At 38.7% G+C, this 20,685-nt stretch overlaps 1 protein-coding gene across 1 annotated transcript; it reads left to right on the forward strand.

Moving 5' to 3' along the window:
• Positions 1-104: 104 nt before the first annotated feature.
• rnf150a (ring finger protein 150a) lies at positions 105-20,612 on the forward strand. Its single transcript, XM_020628885.3, has 7 exons — positions 105-1,315; positions 9,820-10,070; positions 11,282-11,353; positions 11,526-11,608; positions 11,775-11,871; positions 12,044-12,251; positions 15,133-20,612. The coding sequence occupies exons 1-7, from the start codon at positions 862-864 to the stop codon at positions 15,249-15,251; spliced, it is 1,284 nt and encodes a 427-aa protein (XP_020484541.1). The 5' UTR covers positions 105-861; the 3' UTR covers positions 15,252-20,612.
• Positions 20,613-20,685: the final 73 nt, after the last annotated feature.

Raw genomic sequence — 20,685 nt, forward strand, 5'->3', positions numbered from 1 at the left:
GTTTGCAGTCAAAATAAGGTTTTGTCTAAATAAAAAGCAGCTTGTTTTGAAAACAAATCTCATTAAATTAGCCTATATCTTATTAAATTAAAGCAATTGTACTTCATTAAGAGTTCAGTCAAGTTATAAAGCAATTTACTGCATGTGTTTACTCAACATTTTAAACACTTGTTGTAGCATTCAGTATATCGTTTATCCATACTCATTTTACAACAGTTGTTACTGTCATTGATTTGGCAAATCAATTTATTGAGCATGAATTAAAAAAATTATGACCCAAAAAACCTTTGGCATACACAGTGAGGCAATCAGTAATGTGAACGCTGTTATTTCTTAAGGTATATTTTATTTTATTAAATTAAATACATTTTATTTTTGATCCAAATCTCTTAACTATGCTTATCCCAAATCCAGTTGATTTAGAAAGATGATTTTTTTGGAAATCATCACGTTCATTTGAATGCATTATTTGGCTGTTTATGATTTATGATTGTTTCAGTTTCTTCCTTCTCCGCGTGCCACAGGGCGTCAGATACCTTGGCCACGCCCAGGTCACGTGCCACTGAGCGGTAATCCAATCATGAGCGAGGACGGGAAACAGCTGACGGTGAACAACAACAGAGAACAGACAGCGCCGTCTTCTCCTGCAGGAGGTGTGTAGTAGACTCCTGCACGTAGCTCACAAACTTCAGGGACACCTCCTCTATAAGAGCTGGTGTCTGTCTCCGGCTGTGATGCATGTTTAACACTTTATTCTTCCACCACCTGTAAAAAAAAAAAGAGGGAAGTGGCACGAGCCTTCCGGTGAAGACTCGAGGAGCTCCGGAGCTCGAGCTCCGTCCATCCCAAACCAGCCGCACAATGGCCCCGTCCCTCATCCGAGCTTGCCGCAGTCTGGCTCTCTCAACGTGGCTGCTGTCGTTCTGTTTCGTCCACTTGCTGTGTCTGGACTTTACTGTTGCAGAGAAAGAAGAATGGTACACGGCTTTTGTCAACATCACCTACCTGGACCCCGTCACATCGGAGGTCAAGACGGAGAAAACCGAGTGCGGGCGCTATGGTGAGCACTCCCCTAAGAAAGAAGCAAGAGGTCTGGTCCTGGTGCCGTCCGTGCTGCAGGACAAGCAGGCGTGCGACCCCAACGTCAGGTTCCCGCCTGTCCCTCCCAACAACGCCTGGATAGCGTTGGTGGCTGCGGGGAACTGTACTTACCGGGAGAAAATCCGTAACGTTGCAAACCTCAACGCCTCTGCGGTGGTCATATACAATGTGGGCTCCAGTAGCACCAACGACACCATCACAATGCCCCATCCAGGTAAGAGTCAACCTGTCAGCGATGCGAGATCTTTTCAACATGAGTGCTGCTGTGCCGTCGAGTGATGGAGGCCTGATAAAACGCCCTCAAATGTCACTAAGTATAGTTGCTTCATTAGGTGTGGGGCATCTCTGGTCGAAGTGAATGGGTTTCATTGTCCCTCGAGTACCAGAGCTCCGCTTGCAATCAACGAAATAATCAATACGTTCGGTGGCGTGGTAGAAAAGTGTTCTGGCTCTCTGACGAATGAGCTGATTATCTGAATCCTGCAACTGGCTGAGGATGTTGCTGAAGTTTATTTTTCTTTCATTAAATGTATTTGAAGCCATTATATAGTGTTCATGCATGTATAAAATAGTAAATGAGGTCTACTTTGGTACCTAAGAGAAAGCACCATATGTTTTTTTTTATATTACCTTAAAAACATTCTTTTTCAAACGCTGTCATGGTGATGGACCTGACCATATAACTTGTACCAGTTTTGGAAGTGATCTATTTGTTGCCACACAGAGCTACCAATTACTATCTATTAGAGCTCTACTGTATACTTCTGTAGGCGATACTCAAGGATACAGGCTTAATGTTTTAAAAACACAAAACTGAACAGGAACTTTCTATTAAAATGTATTTGCTTCATTTATTTTGAATTCCTAGCCAAATCTTGTGTATGCATTGTCCACTTTTAAACAGGAAAGAGAAGGAATAACCAGCTTCTTGTTGAGGAATGCACAAAGTCTAAAAATCTTTATAGCACATGCAGGTCAAGGCACTCACAAACGGGTGAAACAATCACAAAGATCAATATGAATGCCAAATATTTGAATTGCAGCACCATGTGTCTGGTCTCCTCTTGCAGAGTTTACCTTTGTGCTGTATTTGTGCAAACACCGAACAAACAATGTTCTGATAGTGCTCTGAATTTATAACCAAGTGATAAACAATGACAGAGTGTGAATAAGCAGAGGACACCAATATTTTTCACAAACTGTGCCAAGAAACACATTTAGAAATGGCCCTCTGCTTGATACCCATAGTCTAAAATTTGAATATGAAGTAATTAATAAAGAAAACCACTGTATCCAAACATGAGCAATGAAATCAGATGTTGTTGACAAGCCCATAGGCTGCAACTGCAAAGTTAAATGTCTCATTTAAGACAGAGGTTTTATTTCCCTTTGACTTGGGGCACAGTCAATACACTGCTAAAGTACACACTTGTTGAAGAACTGGTGTCAATACATAACCATAACCTTTTTCTTGACTCTATTTGCCAGAGGCAGAGCAGGCATGTGCATATAGATATCTGGACAAACCCTTTGCTGTTTGAACAACTTTAAGTACCTCTTGATCACATAAAAGAAAATATGTAAGATAAAGGGTTACTAACAAAGATGTGGACACCTTTGGTTAATTTTTCATATTAGACAAAGAAAATATTCAGTTCAACCAGAGAGCTCATAGAAAAGGTTATTACGTAACCGCAGTGATTGCTCTTCATTGTATTTTAGGAGCAGCTGCAATAAGAGAATACAGAGTCACAGTGTGCATGTACATGATCTAGGGATGTGATTTCTCTCATGTTTCTGCTTTTTTCACCTTTAATATTCTTCCGTAAGCCACAGCATTTTTCTGTCACTTTTCTGGAGCCAAAATCTAGATAAAAAGGCAACTTTTCGCCCTGACTTTTGTATTTCAGACCGCATATATATGTCAAGGGGTAAAGCCAACCTTGCTATTGGTTAAAATATGAAATACAATTTAATATTTTTTGCATAATATACTAATATTGAGCATCAAATATAAATAGGAAAAGCACAGAGATCTTTCCGGTATACATGCAAATTCAACACTTATCAGGTCTCTATAAAGGAAACTAAATAATAATTGTAAAAGGGACTTTTGCTTGTTTTGTAGTTTTGACATAGATGACACTGTAAATTCTAGATCATCAGTTTCTATGTTATTATTATACTCCTCTTCAGCACATATAACTGCTGACATATGGGTGTCACTTCTGCTTTGTAAAGAAGCGTTCCTCCTTTTACTTATTTATTCCTGTAGTAAAGTCAGATTTATTAACACCTGTAGCATAGTAGTACTTAGTACAATTTGAATACACCGCTTTCTTCAGAGTTGGCTGAGCTGTAGGGGAGATGTAAATTTTTTGTATTTAAGGTCAACTCTTTATGCTAACCCTCTTTCTTTCCAAGTGCACCTTTTTCAACAGATGAGGTTTATTATTTGATAGCGTACACACTGACAAGCTGTCTTCAGTTTATGAGCAGAGCCTCGTTTTCCACTTGACTTGTGTTTCCATTGGAAATGGGCTCACAGCAAGTTACTGCTTTTCATAAAGGTGCGGCCAAGCAGACAACTACACCTGTGCCAGACAACAGCACAATGCATGAAGGCCGAGCAGACATAAGGCGCGATACAGAAACAGATGTTTGAGCAAAAAGCATACAACACCTGGCCGCATAATGGTCAATTGATTACGAGACGATTAATAACCAAAAGATTTTTTATTTTTAACACAGAAAAGCCAAAGAAACCTGCCATGATAAAAACAGATGATCTTAGTTCAATGCAAAACTCTGTGAGCTTTTACTCAAATGTAGTGATTTGTTTTGTTGCATCACCTGGGAAAGCTGCAGCATTCAGTTGCTTTTTACGTGTTTAAGCATCAGCAACATATCTTTATACACCTAACATTTAAAGCACCTTTTATCAGGCAGCTGTTCTCAGCACTTTACATGGATGCTAACATTGCTCCATGTCTTCTAGCTGTGTTAATAAGTTGCTAACAAGTTTGACAGAGCTTGCAATTACGCTGTCATTGTTTGTTTTTAAAACGTGCTGTTCCTCCTTGTTTAGCCAAAGATTTCAAATCAAACGGGTTTAAATGCAATCTTTGCTATACTCGTAAAAGAAAACTGAATTGACTTGAGAATTTTCTCTAGCAGATGAAACTGAAATATCCCCGAAGAAAACGTTGTCTTAGCCACTGTGTCACAGTCAGTTGCATCAAATAAAAAACATCACAAAATATGAGAAGCGTTCAAGTCAAAGCTAGACAGTTGGTTCACAAAAAAGATCATGAATACACAAAATGACATTTTGCTTTACATTTTATATCAACAACATGGTCAACAACAATAAACGTTAGCATTGCACCCTGTTCTGTTGAACTCATGTTTAGCAAAGCAATTAAATGGAGGCTGAAACAGACAACAGCATCGAGGGGTTTGATTAACACATAGCACCTTTTCTTACTCATGGCTGACATCTATATTAAGAGAAGAGGGAATGTAATAAGTCCATATTTATTGTTGTTGTTTATTTTTTACAGCTCTTTCACTTGAAATGTAATATTTTCTATTAACTATAGCTGTTTTTACTTGAGCTAATGGTTTTCTTGTCTTTTTGTTGAAGGGTTGTGTTGACCATTAAACTTCCTCCATCCTTCCTGGAGATACAAACAAATGCTCCAGTGCACATAACTGGACACATCACTTTTTTCAAGACCTGACCTGCTTCAAGCACTCACATATATATAAACTTAAACACTATAAGAGACATAAATGGTTTGCAGGAGAGGTGTGATGACAAAGCTGGTACAGGACAGTACAGTAACAGGATACAGTGACAAAAAACATGGCTTTAAGTGTGGACTGAATGCGAGGCTGCCAAAGAAATAATGGAGTACTTCTCTGTCCAGAGCCAACACAGCTGGGCTGTAAAATCCATGGTCGCTTGAGCCAAAAACCTCTCTTGCCTGGCTCTATTATGTAAAGCTGAGTGGTGTCAGAGTAATGTTCAGCCGTGGACCATAGAGCCAGGTCTGTGATACTGTGTGGTTATCAACTCGTAAAGGTTTTCCTCTCAAGCTCCACTGAGCCTTATCACTGACAGCACTTCCACATTTAGTCTCCCAGATGAGTGGTATAGAACTAATATATAGGCTAAAGTGGTATAGTATTTGCTTATCGCTTTCTCATTGAAGATTAGATGGGAAGATTGATACCACTGATACCTTATTTTTGTATGGTATATAAATTGTTGAAGACAGCAGCGGATTATTATAGTTCAGCATTTAAACATTGATTTCAAATGGGAAACAGCTAGTTGGCTTAGGCTAAAGGCTAAGAATTTTTTTTGTTTTGTTTTGTTTTTTTTACGTGGCAAAAAGTGTAGAGCTGACTATTGGACTTTGGTATGTTCCAAACTTTTATTTTGCCACAGAGCAGCAACTTCCTTTAAGTCTCCTACTGTTGTCAACTGCTCAGTCCCCAGTGATAATCTGGGATGTAGTAAAACCAGGTACGAATGTAAAAACAACATAAGAATAATAAAACTAGATATAAATATTTGATTAATACGTAGTTACTAAAAGACAGAGCTAGCCGTTTCCCCTTGCTTCCAGTCATTTAAGCTTATAAGCTAATTGACTATACTGGCCTCAACTACATGTTTACCATACAGATGTGACAGTGCTGTCACTCTTTAGCATTTAGCCTAAGGAGTCAACTAACACTCAGTTAATGTAACAGACCCAGACTAGCTTTCCTCTTGTTTACAGTCATTTATGCTAAGCTAAACTAAATAGATGGTAAATGGACTTTAACCCATTCACACAATGATAGAAGAGGCTGCTTTGTAAAGTGGCCTTCAGATTTAACCAATCACATCCATATACACCTTCATACACATGAACAGCAGCATGAGCAATTTGGGTTTCAGTTTCTTACCCAATGACACGTCAACATGTGACTGCAGGAGCTAAACTTCTAGAGTGCTAGCCTCAACTACATGACTAAGTACATTAACAATGATTTGAGAATGCTGTTGATCTAAGCATAAGGTAACAAACCACACAGCTTTAAGTTCCTGAGAGACACGACCAGGCTAGTTGTTTCTTCATGTTTCAAGTCAATTATTCTAAGCTAAGTCAAGCTAATCGACTGCTAGCCTCAGCTAGATATATTATGAGAGTTCTGGCGACCTAAGCGTTCAATGTGAAAGAGTTCAAAGAAACTGAAAGAACCAGCAAGCTGTTTCTTCTGTTTCTAGCAATTAAGACTAAGCTAACCGCAGACAGGGCCATGACCCCAGTGTAAAAGTTAATAGTCAAACTATTTGCGTTAACAACTCTGAGGTTTTTTTTTTCTTCATGTGAATTTGTAGGGAAGCGTGTAGGATACGTCTTTAGGTCAGCATATGGCTGTTATAAAAGTTAATTCTGTGCTAATCTTTGCCTCAGTGTTATCCTCTCCGCAACAGACCAAAGCCCTGCTAATGAAACCAAATCCCAGCTTTGAACATACGTGTATAGGCAAAATCATTGAGTCTGTAATATATTCCGATTGGCCCCACATTTTGGCCAAACGAGTGTGAAAACACAGACCTTTTCACAAGTCCAGCCTCAGTCTCATACCTCCTGTTTTAGAAGCAGCTATTTTTGTCCACTCTGACTGCGTCACAGTGGACAGTAGAAGGAGATAAGAGTCAAGGCTTAGTGAAATCTTACATGCCTTATTATGCCTCTCCGTATTTCTGGTGGCTATGAAGCTGAAACTGACCATACAATGGCTTTTTCTGGGCCACAGATTGTGGATACAACAGTTTTATTCTTGAAATAATTTGCTTTTTGGGATGAGACATAGTGGTTTATTTAGTATTAACATAAACTTTTGTTCCTTCCCAGTGATTTTCCCTTACAACCATATGATCATGGTTAATAAAGTCTGGTCAGTGTGTGAATCTGAGCTTAATAGAGGTTTATAATAAAGTAAACATTCATGCATTTAAGTCGTCAGAAGTCTTGAGAAATTAGCTTACATCACTGTGGATGACAGCTATTATTACAGAAGCCATATATTCTTAAAATATTAATTTTATGTCTTCAAACTATAGCTTGCAATGATTACATTTGTATGTAAGTGAGTGAGACATTGGGAGAAACTTCAAGGAAGAAGTGTGACATCTCTTGGTTTGACAGTCTGGTGTTCAGCAGCGTGTTACCATCTGTTTGCTGTCCGAACACAGGCTTTTGTTTCTCCTCGGTCACTGTTTGTAGCAGGGTTTGCTTTAGAAGCTCTGACATACATAAACTCATGTTGAGGGGGCAGCTGCTATAATGCAGGGTGAAATCTTGTGTTAAAAGAGGATATACTGCCAGCTGGTACTCAAAGTGCTTTGAACTTTTTTTCTACCGTAACCATCAAATGATAAGAATGCTACTTTTCCAATTGCTACCATTTTTAAACAGGCATTAACACCATTATATTTTCTATTTCTCTAATTTGTGTCAACAAATAGCCATGCCACATAAATGCCTGTGCTGATTCTTGCACATTTATGAAACTGTATAAAAACATGTCTCATAAAATGCTGTGCAGATTTGACAACAAACCAGTTACATAAAGGGATTTATGAGCATGGCTGAGAAATGCATCATAGCTTTCACCCTGAAAATGTAGCATATCAGATGGAATCAAAGCCTTTTAATCTTCTGGAAAACAAAACACTATATTTTCCCTCAGTTTTAGTTGGTTAGTTGCAAATTCATACGAGATTACATTGTTAAAATAGCTTGATGTAGACCCTCACTTGGTTCCAAAGGCTTCGTCACAGCACTGTGTATTTGGCAGCTGCTGTTGGGGATGGCAGGTTGAATAAAGCTACTGTTTATGGTGACTGATTGAGGGATCGAAGCACCGCAGGGAGCCACTGTGACTACATGCAGCCATAAAGAGGCGACAGAAGGAATATGATGTAATAGTTTGTCAAGCTGCTGATGCACTTCCTGGAAACATTGTACAACTGTACGGATGAAAGAGTGGGGCCCTGTAGTCTAGAAACTACAGAGTTGTTTCAGCTTCAGAGCCCATATGTCATTTCCTTATTTCAGACCAATTCAAATAAGCTATGGGGAATGGAGCAAGAGCTTGGAAACAGGTATCTAACGTCAATATTTAAGCATGATATTTTTTTGCAAAATCACCTATTCTTTTTGATCGTCTGCATTTTGTAATTATCTTCACTGCAAAGTGTCAAAAAAACAACAATGTTTAAATAACTGATTAAAAACTTTATACAAAAAACTGTCATTGCTGTCTGGGTGAAAACTACATTTGCTACAGCATGATTTAACACAAAATATCTTTGTTTTTCTCTGTTCAGCCATTTTTTGACTCCCTAGATTTAGTCATTCAAACCAGCACTTCTGAGATAGAACATATTATCTGGTGATATAATCAGCATTGGTTAGACCAGTGTTTCCGCTGGGTAATGCAGCTTCAAAGAAAACATGCAAATAGACAAAACACACAAGCACATTAATCAAACTCCTTCAAAAATTTGACCTCACATGCATAGTATTTAACACAAATGCAGCTTGGATCAGAAGGGAAACTTATACAAAAAAAAAAAGTAAAAATCTTTTTTTAGTTACATTCAAGTAAAAAAAAATTCTTGTTGCACAAAACATTGAAAGGAAACATGTCATAAAATATACAAATAATTTTTAATAATGAAAATAATCAATGACTTATTGACCATCGTGTCGATGTATAAGTTTATTGTATTTTATTATAGTAGATTTATAGCACCTGCAAAGACATTTCTGTAAAGAGCTGGACGTCTGTTAGTTTTAGGCAGAAGGGGAAGCTTATCCTATGCCTGAGGGCGGGTTAACCATTGAGAGGCATTAACTGAGAGGATGAGAAGGAGCACAGTCTTAGCTATTGCTAATGCTAGGAGCAAGTTTACTCTTTTATTAAAACCAATAGAAATGCTTTAACTCTGCTGTAAACTCTGTGCTCCTCCTAGACATCTTTCAGTTGCACAAGTGGACAAATGCTCAATGATTGTATGTCACAGAAGCCTTCATGGTGCCCAGCATGCAGAGCAACAGCACACTGCTCACAGGAGACAAAAGCAGGTCTTTGTTTTTATTTTCTGTTGAGGATTAATTATGAAGGATTCCTACAGGTTTGCCTTACCAACAAAAGAAACAAACAAATGTATGATTTTTCAGTTATTTTATTCTGTCATTTCAGATTTATTTTTATTTTGATACTATAATCACTGATTTTTTTTTCCCTTATTTGTTATTTGAATAGTAATTAACACAATATTAAAGGCTTTTTTTAACTGGTTAAAAGTCTGTCTACAAAATGTCAGTAAACAATGAAAATGTCCTGTTATAGAAAGTTACATTTTCTTTAAATCAGATCTTAAGTGCTGTTTCAAAGCTTTGTGAACACAAGATGCCATAGGGGACAATACCATCTTTTCTTTTCAAAGATTTATTTTTATTTCAAACAAATGTAATATCTTTAGAAAATGTTATTTGTGCATACTAAAAGAGTCTAAACTGCTCTTCAGGTGTTGAACTGAATTCCTCAATGAGGTCTCATTTAAGCAGCTTTGTCTTGATTAATGTAGGGATCATCTGAACTGTAGCTTTACATGATGTGGGGTTTTTCTCTGTGTGTGTGCAGGTACAGGGGATGTTGTGGCCGTCATGATCCCAGAGCCTAAAGGTCGTGAGATTGTGGCCTTGCTGGAGCGTCACATTTTGGTCACATTACACATCACCATAGGAACCCGCAACCTGCAGAAGTATGTGAGCAGAACGTCGGTTGTGTTTGTCTCCATCTCCTTCATCGTCCTCATGATCATCTCCCTCGCCTGGCTCGTCTTCTACTACATTCAGAGATTCCGCTACGCTAACGCACGAGACCGTAACCAGGTAATGTATATTACTCTATGAGCTGATGTGATTCTGTGTATAAGGGAGACTGACTGTGCTGTAGTACTGTGGTCTCCTCTTGCATTTTTCCATCTGGTTTCTCTGTAAGGCTGTAAAGAGAGGTCAAACGTAGACAGCTGGACGAAACAGAGAGAAGGCAAACCAGTGAACCATCAACCCACTCAGGTTTCTGTCCCTTTGAGCCGACTGAGCAAATACTGGCTATTGCTCTTTATTACGAGTGGCCGCCTCTGACGTTCCCATGACTCCTGTGATTACAATTCCCCATATTGCCTGTTATCATAGTAGCCAGTGCCATGACAACCAGTGTTTGCATTTTTCATTTTGAATTATGTTGATTTGTGTGTTACAAAGATGTCATCTTGTTCAGATCAGTCTGTTTTCTCTTATATTACTCTGGCAACTAAGCAAGGTGTAGGAGTTGTAGTGGAGGTGTTTTTGACAAATATTGCACAACTTTATCTAAGTCATGCCCTTTCAACTCAACAATTTACTCTCATTTTTTGTAATGCCAGCACACTTGAATAACTTTAAACCAGTTCAGATGATGAAATCCATGTAAAAAAAAACTCAAACGGTACAGTGATAATTCTCTACAGTTTATTCCCCCCTGTGTAAGAGATTAACAGGACACTGTGTTAACAAGGCACTTTGTTAGTTTACAGGAAATCAATTCCTCTGAAGAACACGTTTTTAACTCTTTACCTCCAAACAAACAGCTCCCTTTACCCACTCCTCTTATCAAAACATCATTCTGAAACCCAGCTCAAGTCAAAGTCGGATACTGAACTGTATAAATGTATTTGTAATAAACTAACTGGTGTTCAGTTTGTCTCTCTATAGTCTGGATTCTAGTCATTGCGGTGGACTTGCTCGACAACAGTGAAGCTTTTTTGTCCTATGTTTTATTCACTTAAAACGCAGCATGCAATGTTGGCTCTGCTCATCACTAATGTTAAAAAGTGACTGATGTGTCCCTAGCATGCATGTTGGTCAATCAATCAAAATGTAGGCAAGGGATGGGATTTGGCAAAGTAGAATATTTTATATACAGAACACACACACACACACACAACCACACACACACACACACACACACACACACACAATGTGATACCTTCATACTGCTGAGTACAGACAAACTGGCTTTGTCAGTAAAACAGCTTCGTCTTTTTTTTTCTTCTCTGCAGAGACGTTTGGGAGATGCTGCCAAAAAGGCCATCAGTAAGCTGCAAGTGCGAACCATAAAAAAAGGAGACAAGGTAAGGAATTCCTCCCACGAAGCTTCACAGCCCATTTAGCTGTACTGTGGGTTCAAAAGAATACATATGTGTACAAAGATGTTCTTTCTTTTGTTCGAATCCTTCAGTACACATTTGAATTAGTATATATTTGAGGATCAGTTTTCCATCGTTCCTTTGTTCTTTGTTTTAGGAGACTGAGTCAGAATTTGACAACTGTGCAGTTTGCATTGAAGGTTATAAACCAAATGATGTTGTCAGGATATTACCTTGCAGGTAAGGGTTGTGTGCTTGATCTTTGTAGAAAATTCAAACCTAAGTGTCTGTTTAGAGGTAACACAGAGGTATAAAGTGAAGCATAGCTACTCATTTGCACCATGTTAAAGCAATTGTTTTAAAATGTTATATATGTTATCTGTATGCTGCCCTTTTGTTTGGTCAGGCACTTATTTCACAAGCACTGTGTGGACCCCTGGCTACAAGACCACCGTACATGTCCCATGTGTAAAATGAATATCCTCAAAGCTTTGGGAATTCCAGTAAGATTCTTCTTATTTGTCATATTACTTTTTGGCTTACATGTTAATTTTTTGGTAAAAAATAAGATGTCCTGTTCTCTTGAGACTGTTCTAACTGTGAAGTGCATACACAAGTGATGAAGACTCTTAACATGCAGCAGAGTGCTTTAGAGACATGTTTTACATGTTCCAGCTCAACCCAGACTGTACAGACGAGGTTCCTCCAGACTACGATACATCTGTGGGGGGTCCACCCACCAACGCCATCAGTGGAGCGAGTGAAATTACCGTTAATGAGAGCTCGGTGGTTCTGGATCCATCTGGGAGAGCGATAGGCCTTCAGCAGCTCCATCCAGAGATTGCACCTCAGGCAGGGGAGGAGAACTACGTAATTGCCAGCAGTAAGCACACTATGTATTTGTAACTTACCGGTAGTTATAATGAAATACGTTTCACCTTAAGTCACTTCAAAGGGTTTTGTGGTATAAATGTAAAAAGAAAAGTTTGATTTTAATTAAAAAAGTTAGCACCGCAGTGTATATCACTTTACATTTCTTTCTCTCAGTGAAGCCACAACCTTTGGCCCGACCTGCCTGGAAAAAAAAAAAGGTTGAGACTTTACAACATGCTGCAAAAATAAGTGTGTGTCTTTGATCTCTAAAATGAACCAGCTTTCTAATGGTATGCTTCTTCTGGTTTTATAGCCTTTTTTTTTTTTTTTTTTTTTTTTAAAGTTTTATTAAAATAGTTTAATCTGAGGCCTAAACCAGGCCAACAGCCACCTGGTCCTGTTCCCAGATCCCCTCGGGGAAAACAGAAGGGTTAGAATACTGTTTCCTTTCCAGGATGTCACATCCTAACCCACATACACTGAAATATTTATGGTGAAGTATGTCCACATATTAGCCCCTTACACAAACACCTTTAGGCTGTTACTTCAACTACCAGATGTTAAACATCTGCTTGCTATCAGCACCTCGTGGTGTGACTAAATGCACATGCTTAGACATGTGTTTAGTTTTAAAAAGTTTAAAAAGTTTTGAGTCAGATGTTTAAAACACCTAGGTAATGTCTTAAAGGATGAATAAACATATTTTATGTTTTATTTTTTATATTAAATTATTTAAAAAGACAAATTCATAAAAAAAACACCTACAGTCATTTGTGGAAAAGCAATTTAAGCTGCTGTCTTATAATGTATCCATTATTTAACAACACATTCAGCAGGCCATTGACGGATTCAGTCAGTGATGGAAGTTTTACAAATTGCTTCTTGTTGATGTAATTACACTAGTGTTTTTTTATTTATTTTTTATTGTCGTTCCTGCTGTCTTTTGGACCACTTAGGGGTCTGCTCACTGTCAGCTTAGGGCTTATTATTAAAGTTTTATTTGAAGAGCTGAAGGGGCAGGGTGGAACAGTAAAGAAAGATGAAGTGTCTGTGTAACCTGTGCCAAAGTCATTCTGTTCAACACGTCAGACCGGCTCCTTCTCTTGCTGCTTCCATGCTTCAACTGTATCTACACACAGTCACTGTTTCAGGAGACTCAAACCTGACAACCCATAATTAAGGGCTGACATTAGGACGCCAAACGCATCTTTAACCCTTTACTTCTGCCTTTTGTCTTTCTTTAATTCATCTCTTTTAAGGCAACTTGAGTCTTGAATGCAAAGTAAAAATAAACACTACTTGGATCTGCAAATTTGCTATCTTTTCCATCATTAAAAACCTCCCCTGAACTTCTGAAGACATTTTAAGTAGAGGTTAATGGTCATGAATTTTGATCAAAGGTGGGATCTATTGAGGTCAGCCGTAGTTATAATATTATTTAAAAAAGTATTGTTCATATGGATGGAAGAGATTTCACCTTACTGTGTTATAACAAGGATCTAATTTGATGTTTTGTGTGGAGGTTCCACCTGCTTTAGCCACTGATGGAGATAGACAAAATATTTCATTAAGTACAGAATAGCTGGTTGTAGTATGGTTTTAATCTGGCTATGTATAAGTCATAATTAATACAAAACAAAACTGAAAAAGACACCAGAAACCACATCGGGGACATCCCTGATAAAAGAGTGATTGACAGTGGTATGGATACATTTGTTGTCAGAAAAATTACCTGAAAGTCAAACTCACAGAAACCAATCGTTTTGACTATTTTCATAGCAAAACTGCAAAGCATTTACTGAAGACACATTCTCAAATATGAAGCTGTGCAACTTTCTCTGCCTTATCTGATAGTAGACTGATTATCTATCTTGAATTTTGACTGTTTGATTGGTCAGAATGTCTCTTTTGGGTCTTGAAAATGTTTTTTTTTCAGCCTTTATTTGACATTACAAAGACTAAATGGTTAATAGATACATTGAGAAATAGCTTCTACTTTCACCCGTGGGAGAAACAAAGTTTCAACCAAAAAAATCACGTGAGTATGGTGCTCATTACTTCCTCAGGTGCACACGTACATCAGATAAGAGGTTGTGTCATGAAGTGCTGCAGTTGTACATAGGAGAATTGTGTGCTGCGTGGGTGTGTGCTTGGTGTGTGTGTGTGTCATCTTTGTCATGTAGTACAATTTGCCTTAAAGGGACCCAGTAGATGCTGAGGCACAAAGACTTGTGTACTTCAGTGTGCTTTCACAAGCAGTACATCAGGAGGTGTTCCTGTCCCAACTAATGAGTGTGTAAATCAGATGCTATTTGTCATATGTCAATGCACTATTGAACTGACAGAGAGGATGTCACTGACAGACAGTTAGCATGAGATGAACAAGCAGATCTGTTAGGATCTCTTCTTCAGAGAGTTGGCAGTGATGGAGCGGTGAGTGTGCAGTGTCTTTAGCCTGAATAATGAGCGCTGTCGTTAAAAGCTCTGCAGCTATCATTCTTACACAGTCAGATGTTTATTGGGTGTTTGCTGCAGTCAGGATCCCAGAATGAATTATCTGAATTGATGCTAAGGTTTGGGTTTTGCTTTTTGATGTCTAATAATTTTGTTCTTACTACCTTTCTAACTTCTATATAACTCCTGATACAGTAACTGTATGTACGCTGAAAGAGTCTAGTCTGTGCAGGTTCAGTGGCAAGGTAGCTAAAGAAGCAGACATTTTCTTAAAAAACTGGTAGAGCAAAAAAAAAAAAGGAGCTAAATAATCATTACACACTGGTTCCAGTGATAATGATATTGACCCTAAGAATTCTGCCTTGTCTCGAGATTTTGACCCTGTACAGATACACTGACCTGCCAAGTTATTAATCCCTCCCTCTTTATGTCCTCAGGTGAGCACCAGCCTCCGCTCAGCAGTGATTCAGACACCTCTATCATCATGGGCGTGGAGATAGGCATGTCTGAGGTAGACCTGTCTTTGGATCAGGAATGTCAAGGAGCTAAATCCTGAAAAGAAAGTAAGAATCACCAGGAAAAAGAAGTTAAGACCTGGAGCTTCCCCCCTCCCCCTCCTGCAGGAAGTGACGTCAACTGAAGAAGGGCAGACAGGCAATAGAACACAGCAGCACAAAAAACAACCAGTTCTGTCCTGACTGCAGCCGTGGACATGTGGCTTGCTAGTTTTTCTTGCAGCCCCACCTTAGCGTTTTTTGTTGGTTTGGTGGTGACCTCACACAGCCAATCACAGCACTCACATTGTGGCTGCCCAGTTTGTCCACCTTACACAACGACTGCTGAGATGTAGTAGCCCTTCGCGGCTCTGAGAAGGCAGAATTAGTCTCTCCACACTCTGGCAACATAAACCTGCTGCTGGACACAATGTAAGCACAAGAAAAGCCCGGCCTCCTTAATGCCAGAATACAGCTTTAATTTTTTGGAAAAAAAAAAGAAAAACCAACATCTGTGCAGATTGTTTGATTTCTTGGTATGAGATCACTGCCAAAATATTCCAGAAGTAAGTTTAACTAAAGTGATGGATACAAAGCACGTGTAAAGCCTATATCAGCGCTTTCTCTAACAGTTGGTGTGTATTCCCACCAGCACTTTGAACTTCAGACTTACATGTGATTTAAGCTCGAAACTTGAAGGGTTGGTCTTTACGTTCATGTGACTATGTAACCATAAGGAGTTGAAATATGTATGCACACGTTATGCTGTAATTTCTAAGTGTAGCTGTTCTCTTACTGTTCTGTGGGACCCTTATATACACCTTTTTAGATATTCCTGTTGTTGGGAGGAATTAAACAACCACACACATAGATATTTCTGTCCACACATTTGACAATCAGAGCTTATCACAAGCAGTTTAAAGTGATGTCACCCACTGCCCTGATGAAACTGCTGCTGATATACAAGTTGTCACAACACAAGATGTGGGTGATTATTCCCTTCCATCTGTCTGGAGGTAGATGTTTATATCAATGTTACCACTGCTGCTAAATACAGCCAGCAGTAGCAGTTGTCTAAACCAGATCCTGGTGAAGTGAAGACTCTGTAGACTTAGCGTCCTACACTTGTCAAACCAGCCAATATAGATATGTCAACAAGTCTTTGTGCCAAGAATATCAGGAGTATTTTAAACCTGGTTGTTGATTTCCATGCACACTGATTTTCTTGTCTGCCAAACAGACTGTAACAGTGCTGAGTGTGTTCATGATATGAAACTGAAGAAAATGACCTGGGGATAGTTGGTTTAAAAAGGGACTGTTTCCAATGGAGATGGAGTAACATGTCAATTCACTGACAATGCTGCTGCCCCGAGCATGCGATTTATTTATGGCATGAAGAGCTTATACGGCATGACGTTTACAGGTCCGGGATATTTGAGAAGTTTTGTTTGGATACATCCCACACTAAGCCGGCTAGATTTGTTAAAGGACATGCATGCATTGTTGTGTGTTTTGGGTTTGTGCTTTCCACAACAGTCTCCATACAGACACACAAACCAATCAATAGGAAACGGTTAGATTTGTATTCTCGTATTCAGTCAGCAAACACATATAACTGCCACACAGCAACAACTTGTGCTAAGAAATGTGTTGGACATCCAGTTTCTCAGTTTCATTTTTCCTTCTTCTGTCCATGATCACCTAGAGTTGCTTTCAAGGTATCCAAACTCAGAACTTAATATTTCTCATTTATTTATTCAAGACACTATAACAACATTTCTGTATTTTTCTTCAGGTTAATCAGGTTAATGAAGAAAGTTGTGTGTGTCGTCGAGTAAGCTTACACTTAAAGGTATTGATCACAGCGAAAATAAAGGTTCTTTAGTAAATATTTTATATAAATCTTTAAAATGACAGGTGTGCAGATGGCCTAGCGGTTAGGTCACGCCCAATGTAGGGAGCCCGGGTTCAAGTCCATTCCTGTGGCTCCCTTCCCGCATTTCATTTCCCAGTCTTTCTCCCTGCTTCCCTACTCTATCCACCTTCCTATCTAAGAAAGACAAAAAGCCCCGAATTAAATCCAAATAAAAATGACAGTTTGAAGTTTGTGGCTCATAGTGATCCGCCCTTCAGGGAGTTATCACCTAAAATCACCTTCTGCTTCTTTACGCGCATTATTTTTGAGGTGTCCGCCCCAGAACTTAAACTGTTTTCTTTCACTCTTAACGCTCACATACTGTAGATGTGTTTGGGGGACAGCAAGTTCAACAAATAATCTATACATCACCTACTCAGGACCGAACAGTTTACAGTCACAGTTAGCAGCAAAGTAAGCAATTCATTTTAGGGCAGCAGCTAAAGCTATATCACTCTCAGAAGGTGGTAGGGACCAAAAACCGAGAGACTGAATATTAGGATAACGTTCTCCACGTAGCCAGCAACATAACTGTTGCTCTAAAAAGAGAAAAAGCTGGATGTAGCCAAACCTCCTGTTAATACAGCTTAAAATGTTGCTGTATGATTGTTTCTTAGTTGACCTCCTGCTTCCACATTAAAAAGCTGGGCAGGAGTTTTCTATCTAAAGAGAATTTGTTTTCCTACCACTCTGAAGGATTTTCTTTTTATAGGCACCAGCATTTTTTAAATATATATTTTCTATGGGCTGGCACCTTCAGGTAGCTTATCCTAAGCCTTGTTTAAAAATCCAGGACTTAAGGTTACCTCAAGGGGTTTCTTTAAATAGATTTCAACTACAGTGTAACTTGAATGTCAAAATTGTAACTTGTAGTCAAGCTGTTGCTTTAGCTCATGGTCAATTCATCACCGTCAAACTCATACTTTATGCAACAACAGGGATGTTAAGCACATGCACAATGACACAATGCATCTTTGTAATTTGCAATTACAGCTCCTTTTTTGTTTGAGAGAAACATTTTCTGAGGGTAGATTGTGGGCTGAAATAGAGATTTAAAGTTAAAGATTGTTAATTTAGCCGGCTTTGTGTGGATCTAGTCTCAGACTATGAAGATGATGCTGACTGTTGATTTAAATCCACCTACTGTTTGTAGTTTAACTCATCTGTACTTGTATTTCTGTACTTTTGTTGTAGTCCTTTGCATTGAATCTTTTATTACTTTTTCTATAATTTCCTATTCGACACACATGAATCTGTGGGATGCAAAAACTCAACTGGGTTTTGTTTCCTCTCACATTCCTGTCGACTTGCACACTGATGAAGCACAGACCCACAGCCCATGGAGCCAGTGGAATTTAACTGGTGATTTTCAATTCCAGTCATTGTTTCCATTATGTCCTGCTGCCACCTGGGACTCCTGTTGTATAACACACACATGTGCACACTCCCCTGATAGGGTCAATCGTCAAAGAATCATCGAATGTAGGGGCAAATGTTTCTAAGTGTTGGTTTTTGAAGGGGCACGTTGTGGTTTTTTTGTGTCTTTGAGCATTTTTGTCCCAAGTTTCTGCCCATAGAAAATACTTTCTGGATAATACTTGTGGCTGAAGTAAGAAGTTGAAACATTTTCCGACAGCTGGGAGAAATACTTCCTGCAGATGGGAAGAGTTTAACAGTTTTCACATTACCTCACTTTTAGCAGATAGTACCAGTTCAACATGTTTCCCTACCGTTTCAGCATGACTGAAATGTATGGTAGCTTTACAGAAGCACTCATGAATGTACGTTTGAATATCTTATAAGTGCTTGGATTACTTTTGTTGTGGATATGAAGGAGGGCAGGAGGATGATTGTTATTTTTGCCAGCACATTTAAGACACCTTGCGTTTCAGTCAGCGTAATCTGCCCCTTTAAGCCTCCTGTATGATACAATAACTGTCATAGATTACGAGGCAGCACAAAACGTCACAAAATTACTTCAAATAATTATCTGTTGCCCTAATCATCTCTCTTCCTCGTTTCTGTAGCGCCTTTCATGTCCGTCATTCAGACTCCTTCTCACTTTTCCACACAAACACAACAAACACTCTGTCTGCATCTGACTGTTTGGTCGGCATAGCTACAAAATAAAGCACAGCACATCTGTTTAAGGTGCAGGGTCACTTATTCAGTGTTTATGCAGAGATGGATTAAGGCCTTTCTTATATATACAGTGTGATTTAAAGATGATGTGACTAAGCTTCAAGTGGATTTACAAGATTTGTTTCTTTCTCTTTGTTTCATTGACAACTGTCTTGAAAGACAAATTAGAGTTCAATGAAATGTAAGACTCAGTTTTTTTTATTAATACCATGGAAACGAGTTTACTTCTGAAGTGATACAGGATTGTTGTCCCTTATAGTACAGGTGTCTCTTCATAACATGCTTTATTTTTTGGTACTTTCAACAAGTTTCCTGATAAAGAAAAACAATTTTATTTTTTGCTATTTAAGTGAAAAACATAAAAAATAATGTATTTGAGACTATATTTACTATATTTGGTTTTTATATATTAATTGTAATTGCAAAGGAAGCCAGAAAAACGACTGAAACAACAATGTACTATAAGGTTCATATACACCTTACTAAAAATGCACACAACACCAATAAATAATGTCACCGTTTAATACATGGTAGTTTGCTATAATCCAGGTCAGTTGTATAATTGTTATGTGCATTTGAAATGTTAGTCTCGGAATCGAAAGCACTTGGTCTTGTCTCTATCTCAGACTGAGCGATCTCCAGATTTTAAATCCAGACCGGTCAAGACCACCACTGACAGGCTATCTTTCCACATCATTACTGTGATTAGAAGGAAAGTGCCCCTTTCTTAAAGGGTAAGGGGAAGAAAGAATAACTTTATTTGTTGTTCGATTCCCCGGTTACGTCTGCAACCTTCCTGGTGTTACAGTCTAAGTGAGTGACAAGCCCCCACGCACACAAGATGATTTTTCATTGATATTTATGGTCTTGTCTCGGTCTCGCCCTGCCTTGGTCTTGGTCTTGACCTGGTCTCGATCCCTAAATGTCTTGGTCTTGTCTCGGAGCACTCTGGTCTCGGGTATGTCTTGGTCTCAGTTAGTGTGCTCTTTACTGCAACACTTGCCCGTCATATTTTTACAACAACTTAATCTAGTGACCATCAAATATTTCATTTTGTTCTCTTATCTCGTGTGTTTTCTCCTGTTTGTTTAAACTTTCCTATTCTGCACTTTAACCCTCCAGTGAACGGGGAGCGGCTTTAATGAACGACTTGAGAGTCAATCTGTATGTACAGCTTTTGAGAAAGAGGGCTACAGTATTGAACTTGGCACATGACTCAGCTGATGTTTATTTTATAATGTTGTGATCTTTTGTCTGTTCGTATGTGTATGTGTGGGTTTAGAGGGGGGTATCGATATATTGTACACTATATCCAGCAGATATAAAAGCATTGCTATTTTGTAATATAAAAGAATTATGTGAATAATGAGTGTCTCTGACTCTTTTTGTATAACGCGTGTGTAGGAAATAGGAATGGCTACAATCGAGCCTTGAAATAA

Source organism: Labrus bergylta, chromosome 1, assembly GCF_963930695.1.
Source record: "Labrus bergylta chromosome 1, fLabBer1.1, whole genome shotgun sequence".
Lineage (NCBI taxonomy): Eukaryota > Metazoa > Chordata > Actinopteri > Labriformes > Labridae > Labrus > Labrus bergylta.

Bases quoted from the DNA above. Each gene is read 5' to 3' on its own strand.
- rnf150a (XM_020628885.3), top strand. From the start codon at position 862: ATGGCCCCGTCCCTCATCCGAGCTTGCCGCAGTCTGGCTCTCTCAACG. The intron at 10,071-11,281 runs GTAATGTATATT...TCTTCTCTGCAG, and splicing joins ACGCACGAGACCGTAACCAG to AGACGTTTGGGAGATGCTGC. The intron at 11,609-11,774 runs GTAAGGGTTGTG...TTGTTTGGTCAG, and splicing joins GTCAGGATATTACCTTGCAG to GCACTTATTTCACAAGCACT.